General features: G+C 35.8%; 2 protein-coding genes across 3 annotated transcripts in view; one reads left to right on the top strand and one right to left on the bottom strand.

Moving 5' to 3' along the window:
- The window catches only part of LOC111512565 (sensory neuron membrane protein 2), a 53,860-nt gene that overhangs the window by 15,741 nt on the left and 18,862 nt on the right, over nt 1-19,257 (bottom strand). For both annotated transcript variants that reach the window (XM_074172062.1, XM_074172061.1), the window contains 4 exons: nt 18,817-18,974; nt 18,316-18,463; nt 13,699-13,983; nt 5,891-6,120 (listed from right to left, as the gene is read on the bottom strand). In XM_074172062.1, coding sequence (XP_074028163.1) covers nt 5,891-6,120; nt 13,699-13,983; nt 18,316-18,463; nt 18,817-18,974 — 821 coding nt within the window. The remainder of the gene's footprint in view (nt 1-5,890; nt 6,121-13,698; nt 13,984-18,315; nt 18,464-18,816; nt 18,975-19,257) is intronic.
- Nucleotides 1,244-2,069, top strand: LOC111512567 (uncharacterized). The gene has a single exon (XM_023168707.2). The coding sequence runs from the start codon at nt 1,302-1,304 to the stop codon at nt 1,911-1,913; it is 612 nt and encodes a 203-aa protein (XP_023024475.2). The 5' UTR covers nt 1,244-1,301; the 3' UTR covers nt 1,914-2,069.

Genomic DNA, 19,257 nt, shown 5'->3' on the forward strand with positions numbered 1-19,257 from the left:
TTCAACTGCGGTAACTCTTTCGCCCGAGCTACAATCAGATGAACTATCTTCCATTTCCACTGTAATTTGTTCCATATAATTTATAATACTCGGAGACAGTCGAGACTTTTAGTTTCAAGATATTGGAGGTTATATTATTTATATCCAATATTGATTATATGTAGAAAACTCTGCTACTTTATGTTCAAATCCGCTACGCCGATACCGTTGGGTACATTACGCTACAGCAGCGGAATTCCGCTACGGTTGGCAACTCTGATTGAACTAAACTACCTTTCATTAAAGAGTTTATGTTGATGTATTCAATTATTTTGATGAATGATGAAGCATCCTAAAGCTTTTTCCCAACAACTTATCTTTTCTAAAAAAATATATTTTCAAACATCAGTATTTGGACAATAAATAGTACAGGAAGGGGTCCTGTTATAAGTATCTATTTTCAACGTCCTAACCCCAGATAACTGCTATTATTAAACTAAATGGTCCTTAGATGTGATAAATAACATAGGTGTTATTCAAGGATATTGCCATTTATCAACAACATCGACCAACGTTCTCAGTGCGAGAAGTCCAGAATAAACTGATATTTGTAAAATATTTTTCTCAACTAATTACTGTCAAAATATCAGCTCTGCTGAAATGATGTATGTCCGGTAGCTCCAGGATTCGGGAGATATGGTGTTTTTATCACTGACACTTAGAATGTGTATACTCCCGTACATACGAATTGCTCTCCGTAATTTGATTCGTTGAGAATATGGATATACCTTAAACAGCATATATCGGAAGGTCACTTTTTTGCCTCCCGATTTCATTCATCGGGATCACCAATAATTGTAATAATATATAATGATATCAATAATTGTTTACTGTCAAATGAAAATATTTTGCTGGTTTTACTCGTTGAATATGATTGGATAATGTTTCAATTATTTTTTAATCAATTATATGATCAAATGATTTATCATGAAAGAAACAATTTCTAGTTAACGGTTAATGGAAACAGTTTTTTCCAACAGATTTCGTGCCGGAACAAAAGTACTGCCTCTCGTCGCGTGTTTTGCTAGTCAAGTTAGCTTGATGTGATGTGAGAAAAGTGTTTTCAATAGATTCAACTTGTATGTGATTTAGTGAGAACATAGTATGAATGAAAACCAACACTACGGTATAATTTCAAACGCCGTCCCTGTGCTCACGGTATAATTAAGATAAAAATAAGTGATACGCTTTGTTTTCCACGTCCTCATTGAAACTTTTAGTGCGCAGGTTCTTTATGTAAATGATAAATACATGAAAGTTAAATGTTATTACAAATTATTTTGTTTAGTTTGATCGCAGTTGCGTTGGGAAACTTTTGTCCAAGTGACAATTCGTTTGACAGTGTTGACAGTTCCTGTACATCAGCCATGGCTAATCCAATCGATTTTAAAAACGCCAAATCCATCTACGAATTCACCGCAAATGACATAAAAGGCGAACCAGTTTCTCTGGAGAAGTACAAAGGTCATGTATGTATCATTGTTAATGTAGCTTCACAGTGTGGATACACAAAAAATAACTATGCCGAGCTTATTGAGTTGTACGACAAATATTCGGAGTCCAAGGGGCTCAGAATATTGGCGTTTCCTTGTAATCAGTTTGCGGGCCAAGAACCTGGCAGTAATGAGGAAATTTGCCAATTTATGCAGAAAACTAACGTCAACTTCGATACTTTCGAGAAAATCAATGTGAATGGAAATGATGCCCATCCATTGTGGAAATATTTGAAGCATGTGCAGGGCGGTACTTTGGGAAATTTCATCAAATGGAACTTCACGAAGTTCATCATTGACAAAAATGGTGTGCCGGTTGAAAGACATGGTCCAAGCACTAACCCGAAAGATCTTGTCAGCTCTTTGGAGAAATATTGGTAGAAGTACCGCTAAAGATATTTATTATATATGATGTTGAATATATGTATGTGGTTATCTATGACAGCATTTATTAATTGATAAAATCATTTTCAGTTGAAGTTGTTTCTATTTCTTGATTGTTTTATGTATCAATGTAATATAAATTTATAAAGTATATATTGGACTCTTTTTTACTTTATACTTCTTTTTTTAGTAGTTATGAGAAATATAAAACATCTAAGAACTTTAAACTACAAATATCAATGTTGGAAAGGGACAAAAATGGGAAAATTGTAATATTGAAAAAAAATAATACATCAATAGTTCATTAATATTTTTGAAGGGTTGAAGTAAATTTGAGCAACCGAGCAGACATACGAAAAATATAAATAGATGAGTACCTACTATTCGGATCATTCATTTGATTTAATTCAAGAATAACCGATAGACAGCTGATTCAGTCTGTTGGGCATCTTCAATACCGGGCAGGAGATGACAAACTGTGGAATACCAAGTCGAGCACGAGAGAGACGTAAGTGGTACCACCTATTGGTGTGAGATCCAAGTTTGCTCTCCAAGTTTTTATGTAATTTTTTCATACTTCTCTTTAGTAGTCATAAGAAATATTATATAAAGGACGCAAAAAAACAAATATCAATGTTGAAATGGGAAAGTTTGAAAAAAAGAAATAAATTAACACATCAAAATTTCATGCACAAAAGAAGGATTGGAAACAAGCAGAAAGAGATGAATTGAAGGGGTTATATTTTTAGGAGTAATTAATTTTTGGGAAAGTAAGTTTTTGGCTTTCTACTACTCCATCTTGATACAAAAAAAAAGGATGAGGGAATCTTCCAAAGAAAGGAAGGACGTAATCAATTTGAAAATAAGTAACTCTGTACATGGATGTGTAGATCATGCAAAGAAGTAACTTTCAGACACAAACTGAATGAAAGTCCTCCTGAAACAGATTCAAATCAATTTAAATTTTTGTGGATTCAGGACTAGTCTTTACTCATAAGTTTTGGATTTGGATTGAAATGTAGGTACAGTTAGACCTAATCAATGTAAGGAACAAAACCAATTTCTCTTCTTAAAACGTATCTTCGGATGTACTGGATTACTAAGTTATGTTTTAACTGAAACAGTTAATTGACCTTGACTCAACATTGGTACATGTCATTTATTGGATATTTGGCATATTCACTAGTATTCAGGACTTAATTTACGTTGTCTATACATTGTTTGAGTCTGAAATCCAGTGTTTTATGAAACTCTGTCCCTGTGTTGTTTTGCCTGCAGCTAAGGTCCTCGTTATGTAGCCTCACTTTGACAGGTGTCCTCTAAATGTACAGTGCCCAGTGTATATTTCTGTAGCTACTCCAAACCAATCTCTGCTTTGTTGAATCACTTCTTAATTCATTTCCAAGAGTATTTTCTCAGTATTCTTTATTTTTCTCATTAACTCGTTTTCTGATTTAGTCCCGCACCGTGAATTTTGATATATCCATATCTTGTTCACGGCTCATACTCATATGTATATCGTTGGATTCATTGAATTGTTGAAAATTTTGATTTTTCATTGGTTATTCAGTACCGCTTCATCAGTCAACAGATTGTTTCTTTTGTTCTTCAGATTAAGAGTACTTTTGATTGCACAATAAAATCATTTCTTATCACCTGTCACAGATAAATTTCATCTTAAAAACTTGTTTAGATATAAACGCACGGTTTTTATGAAAAAATATCAACTTTACTTAAATAACATAGAATTGATAGCTCTGAAATTTTGAGTGCATAAATATTCCTATTGAAAATCAATAAAATCAATCACTACTTGAAACTGGCGACTTTTAGGACTAGTAGAGATCCATTAACAGATATGAAAATAAATAAAATGGTTTTGCAGAGATTGAAACATTTTCACTGTTGATGCGAGCTATAGTTTTGAAAAAACATTTGTAACATTAATCAAATTATTGAGAAGTCGGACAATCTTCTTGTGTGTTTTATTAGTAAAAAAGTTCGGGAAACTTTTGACTAATATAGTAATAAGAAAGGCGGCTGAATTTTCTACCATTCATGTACAGCCATGTACATACTTTGTTTCCTAGTTAGTTTATTTTTTACTTTTTCACAATCGAGTTCCAGTTTTTTTTTTACTTTTTGGGCAAAATCTGTTATATCCGTGGTTGTCTAGTATCCATTTCTTTTTTTATGCCAGTTGAAGTATCGTCAAGTATAGGTGACTATTGAGGTCTTTAACACACGCGATTTTTTAGCACAACCACGCTATTTTTTATTGGTATGCTTTGAAATAATCATTCATTATTTCTATAAAAATGTAGAATGGTTGAATTCATGATGTGGCATCAGTATAACATTTACTTTTGAGTAAATGAGAAAAACAAGAAAATGCAATATATCATAATATTAATTGTTGTCACTAAATAGAGTGAAAGTAATTAAGTCAATAGCAAGCGCCAAACGTGATAGCGAGCGATAGCGCAGGTATAGACAAAACAACCTCGTATTCCAGCGAGGTTCGGAGTTTAGTCGATCGTGATCCTTTTCGACCGCGCATTTTGATACCAGAGGGCGCAAGATTATTGATAGCACACGTTCGCTACATGGGCTACAGCCGCCCCTGTTCTCTATAGTCAGGTTTAATAATTTTAAGTGAAAATGGACATTTAACTATTAAAAATTTTCACAATTTCAACATCGTTTCAGGTCAAGTAAATGATTAATTGCTAAAAAGATAAACCACACATTTCTATGCACAGAAACTTATAGATAATGATAGTACAAAAGCTGGCGTCGAACACGTGCTCTGAGGGCTACTATTTTCAATCCAAAACAAGCACCGCTCTTAAACGCCAGAACTACAACACTCTTCTCTTCTCTATTACAAAATAAATTAAACACAAAGTGTATTCATTGATAATAGGCTGAAATTTGATGAGCACCTTAAACAACTGAAGAGTAAGATCTCCTCAGGATGTTATGCAGTTAGAGTGGTTTCAAATGAGTTGGTTTCCATGTCGCAAAGACCGTTTACCATGCACTTATTGAATCTCGATTACGTTATGGAATACCTTTTTGAGGAGGATACAACTCATCCCTTCTCTTTTCTGTATTGATATTACAGAAGAGGGCACTAAGATGTCTCTGTAAAGTTAAACCCAGAGAATCGTGCAGGAATTTGTTCACTGCCAATAAAATGTTAACAGTCATCGCACTTTTTATCTTAGAGACAGTTTGCCTTATTTATAAACATAAATCGAAGTTCAACTTTGCTTCTACTCCTTATACTACTCGCAATAGCAATTATACCTTTATACTTCCCATCCCAAATTCGAATTTAATCAAGGATTCTATATACTACAATGGTGGTAAATTGTTCAATCATTTACCATAAGAAATGAGATCTGCAAATTTAAGCAACGTTCATTTCAAAAATGCGGTGAAGAACCTACTTGTGGATAGACCCTATTATAGTTTGGAAGAGTATTTTAGCGAATCCTTTTAATAATATAATAGCAATAAATTACTAATATTTTTACTACACTTTATACATGGTCGTATTTTATCTATACATTTTTAGAACTTTTTTTTTATATTTACATTTATTCATTTTTGGAACTTTTTTATATCTACATTTATACTTTTTTAGTACTTTGTACTACAATACTAAAAAAGTATTGTATTTCTTGGACTTTGTCAATAAGATGCAAATCTTCGGACAATAAAGTATATTTTGATTTGATTTGATTTTCGAAGCGCGTTTCATCAACAATGCTACCGTCTTCAGGAGATGAAGCAGACTATTTTATATCCCGAAGACGATAACTTGGTTGGTGAAAAGTGCGTCGAGATGAACCATGAACCATAGTGGTGCATTGTGGATATTTCTTTTCTTTTCGGAAATATTCAGGATGAAAAGAAAAAATAGCACTCCCATAATACACACATAAATTGATGTCAACCTCACTCACCTGCATATATCCGTTGCGAAAATATCGAATGTGCTTTTTTCAGTTATATGTGGCGGATAAAGGGTGGAGTCGGTGCCCCTCACTCTACTGCAAGTTTCATTGTTTGTTGATTGTTGCCGTCCCCAGAAGGGTAATTCACTATAATGATTCCATTGCATGATTTGGCCCAGTTGGGTAATATCGTCAATTCCTCGGTTTAACGTGTAAATTCCGTCAGGTCCTCTCACTTTCTGTAAAGTATTTCGAAAAAGAGTATAGGTAAGTAGGCACGGTTGCTGTAGGTATTTCTTGATATTGAAGGAGCATTTGACAATGCACTACCTAAATCTATAGGATTGTCTCTGGCTAGAAAGGGTATAGAATCGACCAAAACTGGCTGGATCTATGCCATGGTAGTAAACAGAACTGCAACTACGACTCTTCAAGGCGAGGCTATTAGGTTCAGGGTCACCAGGGGCTGCCCTCAAGGTGGGGTACTATCTCTCCTTCTGTGGTCGCTCCTGATGGATAATCTGTTTGATGCCCTGGACAGAAGAAACTTTGATCTTCAAGCTTATGCAGATGACCTTGTAATCCTGGCAAGGTCCACGTCGGAAAATATCCTCCAAAGCACGTTGGATGTTGTTCACAGTTGGTGCTTGAGGGAACAGATATCTGTCAACCCCAGCAAAAATGTGTTAATCTCCTTCACCAAGAGGAGAAAATTGAACGATCTAAAGCCAATTTTCCTCAATAGTGAGGTCATTCCATTTGGAACGGAGGTGAAATATCTTGGCATTGTCCTTGATAAAAGACTCACCTGGAATACTCACTTGGAAAGAGTTTTACACAAAACCAGACTGTCTCTATGGACATGTCGAAGGATTTGTGGTAACACTTAGAGTTCAGGTCCCAAACAAATCCATTGAATTTATGTGATGATTGTCAGACCAATGATCACTTATGGTGCAGTTGCTTGGTGGCCGAAGGCTTTACAGAAAACGGCCCAAGCGAAGCACTCTGGCTTACAGAGACAGGCTTGTCTGGCTATCACTGGTGCCATCAGTACCACACCATCAGCGGCCATGGAGATCCTTCTAGATCTACCTCCTCTCCACATTTTTTTGGAGAGAGAGAGGCTAGATGGACTGCATACAGACTTGTGAACATTGCACACTAGGAATCACAGCATTCTGGAAATGACCCCCTGACTTTAAGCCTCCAACTGTCAACTACGAACTGCCTTATGAAGTACTATTCCCGAGTAGGAAGGCCTGAATCCTCCGGGAGAAGGAAATATTAAGAATAGTTGTTGGTTCACAGATGAATCAAAAACTTAACAGATTGTCTCTGGTCTGGATTCCTGGCCATACTGGCCTGGAAGGTAATGAAGCTGCTAACTCTCTTGCGAAGGAGGTTGCTGCAAACGGCTTCATCGGACCAGAACCAGTCATTGGCATCGCTTTGAGCTTTAACAAACAAACATTGAACAAATGGAGGTCAAGAAGATTCATGGACTTCTGGCAAAATATTCCAGGATTGGCTCACTCCAAGGCGTTTATACATCCTTCGAAGCTTGATATCAAACAGTTGTTGGACTACAGTAGGGATGAACTACAATGTCTAACAGACCTTCTTACTGGTCACTGTCATTTGAATCATCATATGCAGAGACTTGGACTGTCGGAGGACAGTGTGTATCGCCTCTGTTTGGAAAATGATGAAACAGCAGAGCATATACTTTGTGCCTGCCCCGCTGGGGACCGAATCTGGTTCTTAGAGTTCGTCAGATCCGTACTCTTATACCCACCCACCATACAAACTGATCGGCTTCCTTGAGAAGCTGGGTTTATTTGGCCAAGTGTGAATAGGTGTGAGCCACAGTAAACCCTTGCGGGTTCGGTGGAGGGTCAAATAGACCCACTCACTTTAGACCTAACCTAACCTAAGCACTTTTCACTGAATCGAATGTGCATTAAACCAGTACAGAACACTTATGAAGGTTGTAACTACCCATGGCTTATGCCATGCCATAAAATTATTTCAAATCTCTACTAAATATCCTTTTTGTAGTATGTGTGACCGCGTGTGTATGTGTGCGTGTGTGTGTACGTGTTTGTGGTAGCTTGCAATTTTTTGTTTCGGCATTGGTGTTTTGACTAATCTTTGAAACTGCGTTAGCAGAAATTTGTAAACCTCTTCTTGACTGTCATCGGAAAAAGAATCCACATGTTTCTAGAAATGATTTGAAATCAAGAAAGGTTGAAGCAGTCAAGCTGCTATTACCCATGGCTCATGCCATGCCATAAAATTATTTCAAATCTCTACTAAATATCCTTTTTGTAATATGTGTGACCGCGTGTGTATGTGTGCGTGTGTGCGTGTGTGTGTACGTGTTTGTGGTAGCTTGCAAATTTTTGTTTCGGCGTTGGTGTTTTGACTAATCTTTGAAACTGCGTCAACAGAAATTTGTAAACCTCTTCTTGAGTGTCATCGGAAAATGAATCCACATGTTTCTTGAAATGATTTGAAATCAAGAAAGGTTGAAGCAGTCAAGCTGCTAATAAAAAATTCCATGAAATTTGAAAGACAGGTACTATTCCGATCATTCCCAATCTAATTTCAATTTAAGAGAAACTGGTACCTGTTTCAATGTGTTGGGCATCATCAGTACTGGGTAGGCGATCCTCAATTGAAAACAAAATGTGAAAAACCAAGAAGAGTGGTTGATTACAATAACTGCGTAAACGCAAGCGAGACAATAAGTGGTTCCACGTATGTCTCGCTTGCGTTTACGCAGCTATTTTCATCAAGTACTCTTCTTCGTTCTTAAAATTTTGTCTTAAATCGGGTGTACCCTGTGACTATATTCGTCAGACAGGGAAGCAACATAAACGGGTGGCTTTGGATGCGGATCTTTTATGGCTGCAGGCTAACAATTTCAGCCTAGACGCGATCTCCTGGTCCTGGTCATAAAGTTTAAACAAGGGGATTACGTGTTTTCTAAGAAGAAAAAAGGAATCCTATAGTCTAACAATTTTCAGTTGAAGGTAACTTATATACAAATTGAATTGGGAGCTAACGGCAACAATGTTAAATGTTAGAACTGAATTCTTACCGGGGTCGTTTTTATTGTCTATGCATCGCCATTGTAAATAATTGAAAAAAAAAGATGATTCCATAAAATTTGACCCCCGGAACAAGATAGCCTCTTCATATCGATAGGATGTACGAGGGAATAGGTGAACCACTTCGGTAAATACTTTGAAACATCGGTAAACTGATCAACACTTCGCAGGTCTATTATATTTGCGTCCTTAAAATGCCATAACTAGTCATTCGGTTTCTTCATTATCAAGCGTCCTTATCTGCATAGGCGTAGTGTGTTCTGATTCTTGTGAAGGTGACTTTGTTTTGTATTCATTAAACATATTTTATTATATTTATCAAAATGACTGTTATATTTATTAACTTTGAAATATAAGATAGAGTTGGCCGATATTTGTTTTTCAAAATACATTATCAACGATTTTCATCACATTCACACTTTATTGTGAGATAATTAGTTGATCTAGTCATTAAACTCAGGTATAAATGTTCGTTAAACACAGGTATAACTGTCATTAATTAGTTCCTAGAATATTATTAGTTTCTAGGTAGATAGTAATATTTCAAGAAGTATATATAAATCACAATGTATATAGAATTCAGTTTGTTAGTGAACACGCTTGAAAAAGCTACTGTGCAGCGAAACACGTGTTGTGGATTTGTTAATATGTTCTAGTGAAAATCTCACAATAAAGTTTTTTTCAAAATACATCAACTTCAAAATAGTTTTTGAGGTAAATAAACAACTGACAAATAGCTTAATAATATGATTGAATTTCATTATTTTTATAGTATTAAGATGGATGCCGTAGCAGGTCCAAGTAATGTACAAGGAAAGCGGAAGTTTATGTCGTTAGAAGAAAAATAGATTGTTTATAGAGTGTACGAAAATTTAAAAAATACACTCCGTACAGTGGAAGCTGTAGCCCAGTGTTCATATTTAACGGAAATATCCGTGTCGACAATTGAACGTATTGTACGTGAAAAAAAGGTGACTGGGATTGTGCAAGCTTCAAAAGTACATTGTCGTGGTAGAAAAAAAATTGAATAGGACGAGTACCAGAAAAATTTTGTACGCTATACCATTCATTCTTTCTTTTTTGAGAATAAAGCGCACACCCTCGAATCCATTAGGACAAAGGTAATGGTGGATAATGATCTCATTCCAAAAATGAGCAAAGAGAAGTTATGGAAAATGATAAAAGAATATTTAAAATTTATATATGCCAAACGATCCCGTAAATCTATCTTAATAGAAAGAGACGACATAGTCTCATGGCGACGGAGATATCTTCGCTCTATTAGAGAAATGCGTTCTGCTCACAAGAAGATTTATTATCTGGACGAAACGTGAGTGAATGCTGGTCACACAGTATCTAAAATCTGGCAAGATACTACTGTAACTAGTTATCGTAAAGTATTTGTGGACGGTTTATCAATAGGGTTACGCGGACCAATGGGTAAAGGGCAACGACTAATTATCGTCCATATAGGTAGCGAGAGTGGCTTTTTAGACGATAGTGCACTAATTTTTCTATCCAAAAAAACGGGGGATTATCACGAAGACATGGACGCCCAACGCTTTGAAGGATAGTTTGAATCCCTTCTTTCACGAGTAGAGCCAAATTCGGTAATAGTAATGGATAACACTCCTTATCACAGCCGATTAGTAGAACAGCTGCCAACTATGACCACCAGAAAAACAGACATGCAGAGTTGGTTAGGACAAATAGGAATTCCATTTTCCGAGGACATGGTTGAGGCCGAGCTTATGAGTGTCATTAAACAGCATCGTGACAGATATCGCCAGCATGTGGTGGATACAATAGCTCGTGCTGAAGGCATCACCATTTTGAAACTTCCTCCTTACCATTGCGAGTTAAACCCGATATAATGAATCTGGGCTCAAATTAAGGGTTACGTAGCTCGTGAAAACGTGACATATAAAATTTCTGATGTCCAACGTTTATTAGAACTCGCAATGGAACGGAAACGGGCTACTGCTGTAGCCCATTTAATCAAGGAAGAAGAAAAAATGTGGAGATTCCTCTTCGAACGAGTCAATGGATTCTGAAACTTCATAATATAGGTAATTATTTCTTTGCTTTGTAGTTCTTTTTCTATATAAGAGGAACATAATAATTATTTTGTAAATTTTTCTGTTTTTTTGAAGTACTGTATTAGGCATAATAAAAAATATAATCAGTTTCACCATTGACACCAGGTAGCGCCACCTACTATAACAAATTTTACGTAATTACTTGTGTGTTTGAATAAATAAAAATATTATTTTGGTACGCCTCTGCAGAGTTGGTAAGAGGATTATCCGTTGTCACTTCAAGTGCGACGTTGCTAATGAATCACCTTCAATTGAAAATTGTTATAGTATAGTAAAAGCACAGTATACTATATACAGTAATCCCACTTCGGGTGATTTTTGGTTTGAATTTTCTACACGCAGACCCAGGAGTTGCAGTCTCAGGTCTGCGCAAACGACGAGTTCAAGACAGGCACGCAACCAAATCGTTTAAACACTGCTCAACATAACAAATATTCATATAAACTGCTCAAAAAAATACAGTCGATGAAAACCATGTTGGGCACCTAAGAAAATTGTACAAATGATAATTTTGCATTTGTGTAATATTCAAGTAACCCAGATCATTTCGACAACGATGAACTATGTTTCCAGTAGATTTTAAAAATTCATGGGATCGGATGTGACAAAATATATTTTAATTTCAACAAGAGAAAAGACAAGATGAAGAACGAGTTTTGTTATTCATGAACCATGGTACTGTGCAAGAGCTCTCTAGGAGGAATACCGAGTCCCTGTGTGTATACAACCGTGATAGCATGGTCTGCATTGATAAGGAACACTTCAAAACGGTCCGCAGTTGGGTCCTTGTTCGAATCAGGCGAAGTCCCACTATTTGCAAAGTTGTTTCTCCAAAGTGAGAAGCTTTGCACTTATGTCTGAGGAGACTAGGATTCCGAAACGTTAACAGTCGTAAGGTATTTTTGATAGTCAAATTTACATTATATAAGAAGTTGCTGACTAATAGGACATGTTTCATTTAGAATAACTGTTTTTAATCTACGCAGCAACTTTTCGGGGTTGATTAGACATCTAGACTTGTATAGATTCAAATATCAACATTTGTCAATATATGTCGAGTTATTAGCTAAAGAAGTAGTTGTTTTCTGTCGGAAAACATATATAATGGTATAGTCAAAATGCATTTGGACTTGTCAGTGGTTTTATTATCAATTTTTACTTGGATAAAAGCTGGAAGCAGCAAAACAACCTATTATCTTACAGTGTAAATAATTCATAACTTCCGACTCCGAAAACTCTCACATACATTTATAGTTAGTACATACATACAAAAAAATTATTTTTGTATGATTGAACACTACATACTTAATTACTTTTTTACTTCTTCAAGTCCTGAATAGTAACTACATAATTCAGAAAGAATAGGCTCTACAGATTCCTTAATCTTGAGTGATGAATTCGATTAGGAATATTTTTAATAATTGGTCCTTAATATAATCGAATCGGCAAACTCGTCCGCCATCTTGAATTCTCCAATCAATAAATGAATATGCTATATTTGGCCCCAAAAATCACTACAAAGAAATTTCGCATGGATTCGTACCATGGTTCATGAATAACAAAACACGTTCTTTATCTTGTCTTTTTTCTTGTTGAAATGAAAATATATTTTGTCACATTCGAATATGAACATCTGCCGATTCCATGAATTTTTAAAATCTACTTGAAACTTAGTTCATCATTGCCCAAATGATCTGGGTTACTTCAATATTACACAAATGCAAAATTATCATTTGTACAATTTTCTCAGGTGCCCAACATGGTTTTCATAGACTGTTTTTTTTTTTGAGCAGTTTATATGAATAGTTGTTATGTTGAGCAGTGTATACACGCTTTGGTTGAGATTGTAGTAGGGAGAAATGTCATTAGTGTCAAATACGTCATCATTATAAAAAATGAAACTCCTGGACACCGACATCAAAGGGACCGACGCTGAGTGAAACTACTGTATACAGAAATACTGTGGTAAAAGGAGAGATGAAAGGGCTATTATTTGATGACCAAGAAAGTAATTGAATTGGTCTATCGTGTTGAAGTAATACGAAAAAGTAAAAAATCGAAAGGTTACAGGGGATCTCGCAAGAAGGCCCCAGAAACTTTGTTCTGAATATGAAATAACGAGTGCTTGGGGATTGTGATACAATTCAGTTGAGAGATGTAAAAATAATAAGAATGCAATAAATTATGATATTACTGTATACTGTTTTAAAGTTGAATTTTCACTAATTGTGATCTAAAAATTTGATGAATAATCTAAATTCAATTTGAAGTGACCTGTTGAAAGGAGATTTCTGTTGAGAATATGTAAAATGACCCCCAGTTGAATTCCCAACTTTGAAATATTTTCCTTCTTTTCCATTATTATGCTGCTTATGAAAACTGAAATACATCGTTTCTTATCTCTTCAAATGTTCATAAATATATAAATAACTCATATTTTTCCGGTTATTCAAACGTTCTAGAATATTTTAGATAAGTTTAATGTAGGACGCTTATGATCTTTCTGAAATGTCACATGTGCATATAGTTGCCTAAAATACCACACAAAATAGCAAACTATACAAAATTTAATAGAATCAAATGAAATGATATATCAACTCACATATTGAAGGAAGGAAAATCTCAGTGATGTAACAGTGTTAGGATCGCTCGGGCTGGTTATCCTTTGCACATTCCTCATAGGCTTCGTTTTCTCAAGAATTTTCGAACGAACGATATTACATGCGGGTCCAATATTATCTGATATTTGGGCAAACTCAATTCCTTCTAACATTGCTGTCTTCATATCAACTGTTACGAATAGTTTATTATACTTCTTTGGCATCACCCTGTCGAGGCAACCTTCGACAACGAATCTTTCTAGAATGTTTGTGGTTTGAGATAAAACCTAAAAAAAATATGATAAACAGGATAATATTTAATTTGTTGTCAACGGTCTGAATTGTTTCTGTCCATTATTTATGATTGATACTTTGAGATGCCGAAATTCACAAGATGGTTTTGTTTTATACAACTCGATAATAATAATAATAATATTAATAATAGCAGTTACCCATTTATAGGACAATACAAAATTAAATTCACAGTGCTATAATTTAAACAAGGACGGCAGTTGCTGTCGAAACGTTTAGAGATTATAACCAAAGAAGAAGACCACGGCGAAACCCGGAAACCAACGAAAACAAATACTGAAATCCATACACATTTACATATATTGGAGAATTGAGTATTATATTAGTTCTTGTTGTTGTATTTTTTTGCCAACCGGTTTGCCTTTATTTACTGGAGCTAGGAGCCAGAATGGAGCTGGAACTGACACTAAACTCAACTGAACTGTCTAGGTATCTATAGTCATATTAATTTCTTTCAGGCTGGATCCTTGCTCCCCTACCCCTTAAACTGGCTTCTGTTCGTTATCTTGTTTAAGTCAGATTTATGGGCCTAGGGCCCCTTATCCTTTCAGCTGTTTGAGTTTTTCTTGGGTTCCTGTGGCGGCGCGGCATGGTCCTCTGTCGTCTTCTTTTGGCTCTTTGCCATGTGTGTAGAAGTCGCAGCGTACTTCTTTGGTTTTGCGGCCGTTTAGGCACTGTTTCTTGTTTTATTTTCCGGCAAGCATGGATTGCAAGTACCGGAAACTTCACTAGAAGCGCCTGCAGCTGCCCCAAGGCCGATGGGAGACCTTCGGGAGAGCTGCAGCCGTTCTCTGAAGATGAGACGGCCCTCGCATTCGAGACGTCGCTTCTGATTGAGCTTCTTCCGACAGGCCTTGGGTTTGTTTGTGGTCTGTCTGTTTTCGTTCGGCCTATCTGAGGCCCTGTTATTTTCAGGGCGTTCTGGGCATCCATGGAAGCTAGCTGGGTGTTCTCCCTTGCAGTTAAAGCATCGCAAGGGCGAGTTTTTAGGTCTTTTGCATTCCTTGGTCATGTGCCGTCCGGCACATCTAACGCAGGCTGGAACTGCTTTACAGTTGCGTTACGTGTGACCGAACTTTTGGCATCTGTAACATTGCCCTGCTCGGTTTCTCGGCCTCTGTGCTTCGGCGCTTACACGCACGTTTTGAATTTCGGTAATTTCATATATTTTGTTTTGGCTCCTTGGAACTAAAACAAGCGCTAACGGTATCGGTACCTTGTTAGCTTTTCTCAGGAGGGCTACGGAAAGGATCTCAAATCCTTTGCCCTGGAGTTCAGTCTTGATGTCGACACACTCTATGGATTCCGGGACCCCGCGAAAAACTACTCTGAGTGGTTTTTCGCTTTTCATTGTATAGGTGTGGTAGGGTATTTTCTCTCGATCGAGGATCCGAGTAATTCTCCTATAATCATCTGTATTTTTAAGGTGGATTTTAATTTCATCTGTTGTGTTCACAGCCCGCAATATGGAGATGTTTTACGCAGCAGCAATCGTGTTAAAAGCTTGCCACTTTTCTTTTGCGCGGATGGTTATGGGTGGAGGCTTATCCGCTTTTTTGCGTGTTTCTGCCTGGTCATTTTTCGAGGCGTCTGTTACTAGTTATTCGTCGCCGCCTACTTCCATTGAGTCAGGTGGCGGGACTTCTGTTTCCTCTATATTTGCCGACTCAGTTCTCTGAGTGCCAGTGTCACGCCCGGCTTTTGTGATAAGGTGGGTGTAGTTTTATTTGATTTTGGCTTATTGGTCCATTTAGTCTGAGAAAAACTGGGTTTTGACTGTTTGATTTGTTGAGCCGTTTCTGGCTCTTTTTTCCTCTTTTTTGGGGCCTTTGCCGCTTGGCTCTCTTCGCCCGACATAATATCGTCGCTGTCCAGATCGCTGATGTCAGAGTCGGAGTCACTAATACGATGAATTAGAGGCTTAAACTGGTTGGTGCTCTCGAGATTATGTGAAATAAAGTTCTAAGGCGGTGTCCGGTGATGGGAGAGTTGTTCCCTCCATCGGTGGTACGGTGTATTAACAAATAACGAAATAACGTATGATTTTCAAATCTCATTGGCGACCTGGCATAGTACAGTTTCCTATCGCTATAGAGTGGCAAATCGCATTGGCGACCTCGGATTTCTATCGCGATAGAGTGGCAGTTTGATCAACCTGCCAACAGCATTCAGTCGGGGTCAAATAAATAACGGAGCAATAGGGGAAATCACTAACTTCGTTACACCATAGCTAAAGAAGTGTCCATGGAAACTAAATGAAATTTTACACAGGTAAGACGACCAGATAGCATCAATTTGAAAATGTTGTTGTTTTTCCGCGTCTTCGCCTCTACCTGACATTTATGGTGATTTTTTTTCCATCTGCGCATGAAACACAGAAACAGAAACACAGTACAACGACTGCCCTTCTTGAAATCTCTGACGATATCTTCAGACTCTTTAGAGACTGTGATAATGAGTAGAAGTCTTGCTTCATTTTATTAGACTCCATCAAAGCTTTCTACGCCATTAGTTATATCCTACTGATAAAAAAGTCAAATTTTTTGTGCTGATGAAACTATGACAGCTTTCTTTGGCGCAGCCATCTCTACCTATATTGAAAGACAAACCTTTCCAATTTTCGAATCATAAAAAGGCTGTTCCTCCTGCGAAGTCTTTTTCATTTCTGAAGTATTATTACTCCCATCAATATGTCGCAAATATATAGTCTGGGTCACAAGATTATTTTTTGGAACTTCCGTCCAAGGGCACCGAAGATTATGATCCAGGATTCATTCGTTTCGGAATGACCCCTAGCAACTTTTTGAAAAATTTCAAGAGGAGCTCGAAAAAATTACATAAGTTATAAACAATTTAGTAAAAAAAGGGGGTTTTGGTTTTTTGTAAATATCTCGGAAAATATTAAAGATATCCGAAATTTGAAAAAAGATCATTGAAGAGGAGGAAATTTCCTTAAAAAAAGTCCCGCCTCCCTGAACTCTATCAACGATACCATTGAATTTCAATTTCAAGAAAAAAAATTCACATACTTTCTAGACACTTGAATAAACGAAAATCCATAAAAAACTCCAGTGATTATTTTATTATCTATACTTTGGTCAATTAACTAATTTTTAAATGTTTTAAATTTATATAAAAACCCTGATAATTTTTTAACTAAAAATCTCAATTTTTTTCACTTCTTGCAGCTTTTCTTGAAAGCCTCCAAAAAAGATTCCCGTTGGAAAAATTAAAAAAAATTGATTTTGAACTTTGTTATTAATAATCAAAGACGTTAAAAATTGAAAAATTCAATTGAATCAATGGAAAAAATATTTTTTTCAATATTCAGATTTATTCGTATTCTTATTATTTAAAGTTACATAAAAATGATTTTTCATAACAAATGTAACATATGTATACACATAACATAACATATGTATTGTTTATAAGATATTTTAAATTTTTTGGGGGGATTTTCATCAGTGATGAATATTATGATTGTTTGAAATGTTATTTGTTTATTATTGAAGTGTCTTTGTCGTATCTCGAATAGTTTATGACGAAATTGAAAAGCCATAAAAAACCGATTTAGGGGGTATTTTAGTAAACAATCGTAAAAAAAAAATTATAAATAATAGGGTTAGAGTATTTGTTTAAAATTTTATTTGTTTAATACTAAAAGGAGAACAAAAAAGACTTGAAGTGTCTTTGTCCTATCTCCATTAATTTATGAGTTATTTCACTAAAAACAATGATTGAGAACCATGAGGAATTGCTAAACGCGAAAAATATTCTTAAAAAATTGTAGAAAATAGAGAAATTTTTTTACACATGGTTGTTTTTGTTTTTATTTTTGGAGTATTTAAAAAATGTATCGAGGATATAAAGGGTTGTGTAACGTTAATATGAATGATATTTATTCCAATTCCATTACGAATGTTTGGAGTATTATCTGAAGGAGAAACAGTGATTTCATATGTTCGGAAGGAGTTGTTTTAGATCTATAAGAAGCGTATTTCCAAGATCTACACATCTTTCTTCGTTTCCCAAATTTTTGTTTTATGATTTGGAAGTGAGAAGTCAAAAAGCAGTTTTCAAAAAATAGTGAATTGCATACGAGATAGGCAATGTTTTGGTTTCAGAAACGTTGTGTTGATCAATCTGATGCTAATTGACCGTGTTAATACAGTCATATTTGGAATGTTCATCAACTTTATGTCCAATAAAACGTATATTCATTTTACGATACCTATTATATATGAATTAAATACCGAGAGATATATTATATGATCATAAATAATGGTGCCAATCATGCTACTCCTTACCAATAAAACTGGATTCACTATAGTCACTAAGTCTGATTCCTTGTGATCTCCTGACTCAGTTTCATTAAAAGTCATCTGAATTTTTTGCTGGTACGTGATAGTATCATCGGCAGCATTCGCAGACAAGATGTTTCTTGTAATTTTCTCCCTAAAAATATATATCATCATCACGGAGGAGTGTTTTAAAAGGGTTTGCCTTATTATTATCAAAAAGCAAGTGATACTTCACTTTGAACATTCGATTTAAATGTTTCGTACTTTTTCGTTCACTTAGTTATAGTTTATACGAAGTCAATTCGAATGGCATAAAAACTAAATAGTTACCGAACGTCGGCAGTTTCTTTGTATGGCTTAGGCTGCGTGATATTAGGTGTTCGGATTGACTTCGTATAGACTATACATTCAAAATGAAAAAATTTTCAATGAAACTCTTTGAAATGGGCTTTTTTACTTACCCTCAGTCCTTTAAAAAATTTCAATAGTAATAGTAGTAATACTTACTGATAAATATATGGTCCTACTTCTTGAAGGATCGGTGTGGCTCCATTTAATACGTCTTCAGCGTTGGTCACATTGAACATGAATATCTTCAGCTTTAAAGGAACTGGCAATTCCTTAAATCTATCCCATTGTTCTGTGTTATTTTCCAAACGTAATAACTGAAACAAAAAAAACCACTATACATGACGTTTTTGCACCTGAGATGCAGTAATAATACTTTTTCAGATGTATTGAATTTGTTAATATAGACAAATTTGACAATTTGGAAAACTGTATTCGTAGACGAGCTGAAAAAGGTGATATCTGAAGGCTGGGAAACAAAATACATTAAAAAATGTCTTCACATCGTTGCCTTGCAAAATCCGGTCTCTTGCTTCATTTATTTGCGAACTTCATTCAAACACAATAGAAGTGGGCTTCAATGTTTGTCTATATGAGACT

The sequence above is a fragment of the Leptinotarsa decemlineata genome, unplaced genomic scaffold (genome assembly GCF_025532065.1).
Source record: "Leptinotarsa decemlineata unplaced genomic scaffold, Ldec_3_MD MMD2_tig00000035_RagTag_RagTag, whole genome shotgun sequence".
Lineage (NCBI taxonomy): Eukaryota > Metazoa > Arthropoda > Insecta > Coleoptera > Chrysomelidae > Leptinotarsa > Leptinotarsa decemlineata.

Excerpts from the sequence above, each read along its gene's own strand:
- LOC111512567 (XM_023168707.2), top strand. The coding sequence starts at position 1,302 with ATGTTATTACAAATTATTTTGTTTAGTTTGATCGCAGTTGCGTTGGGA.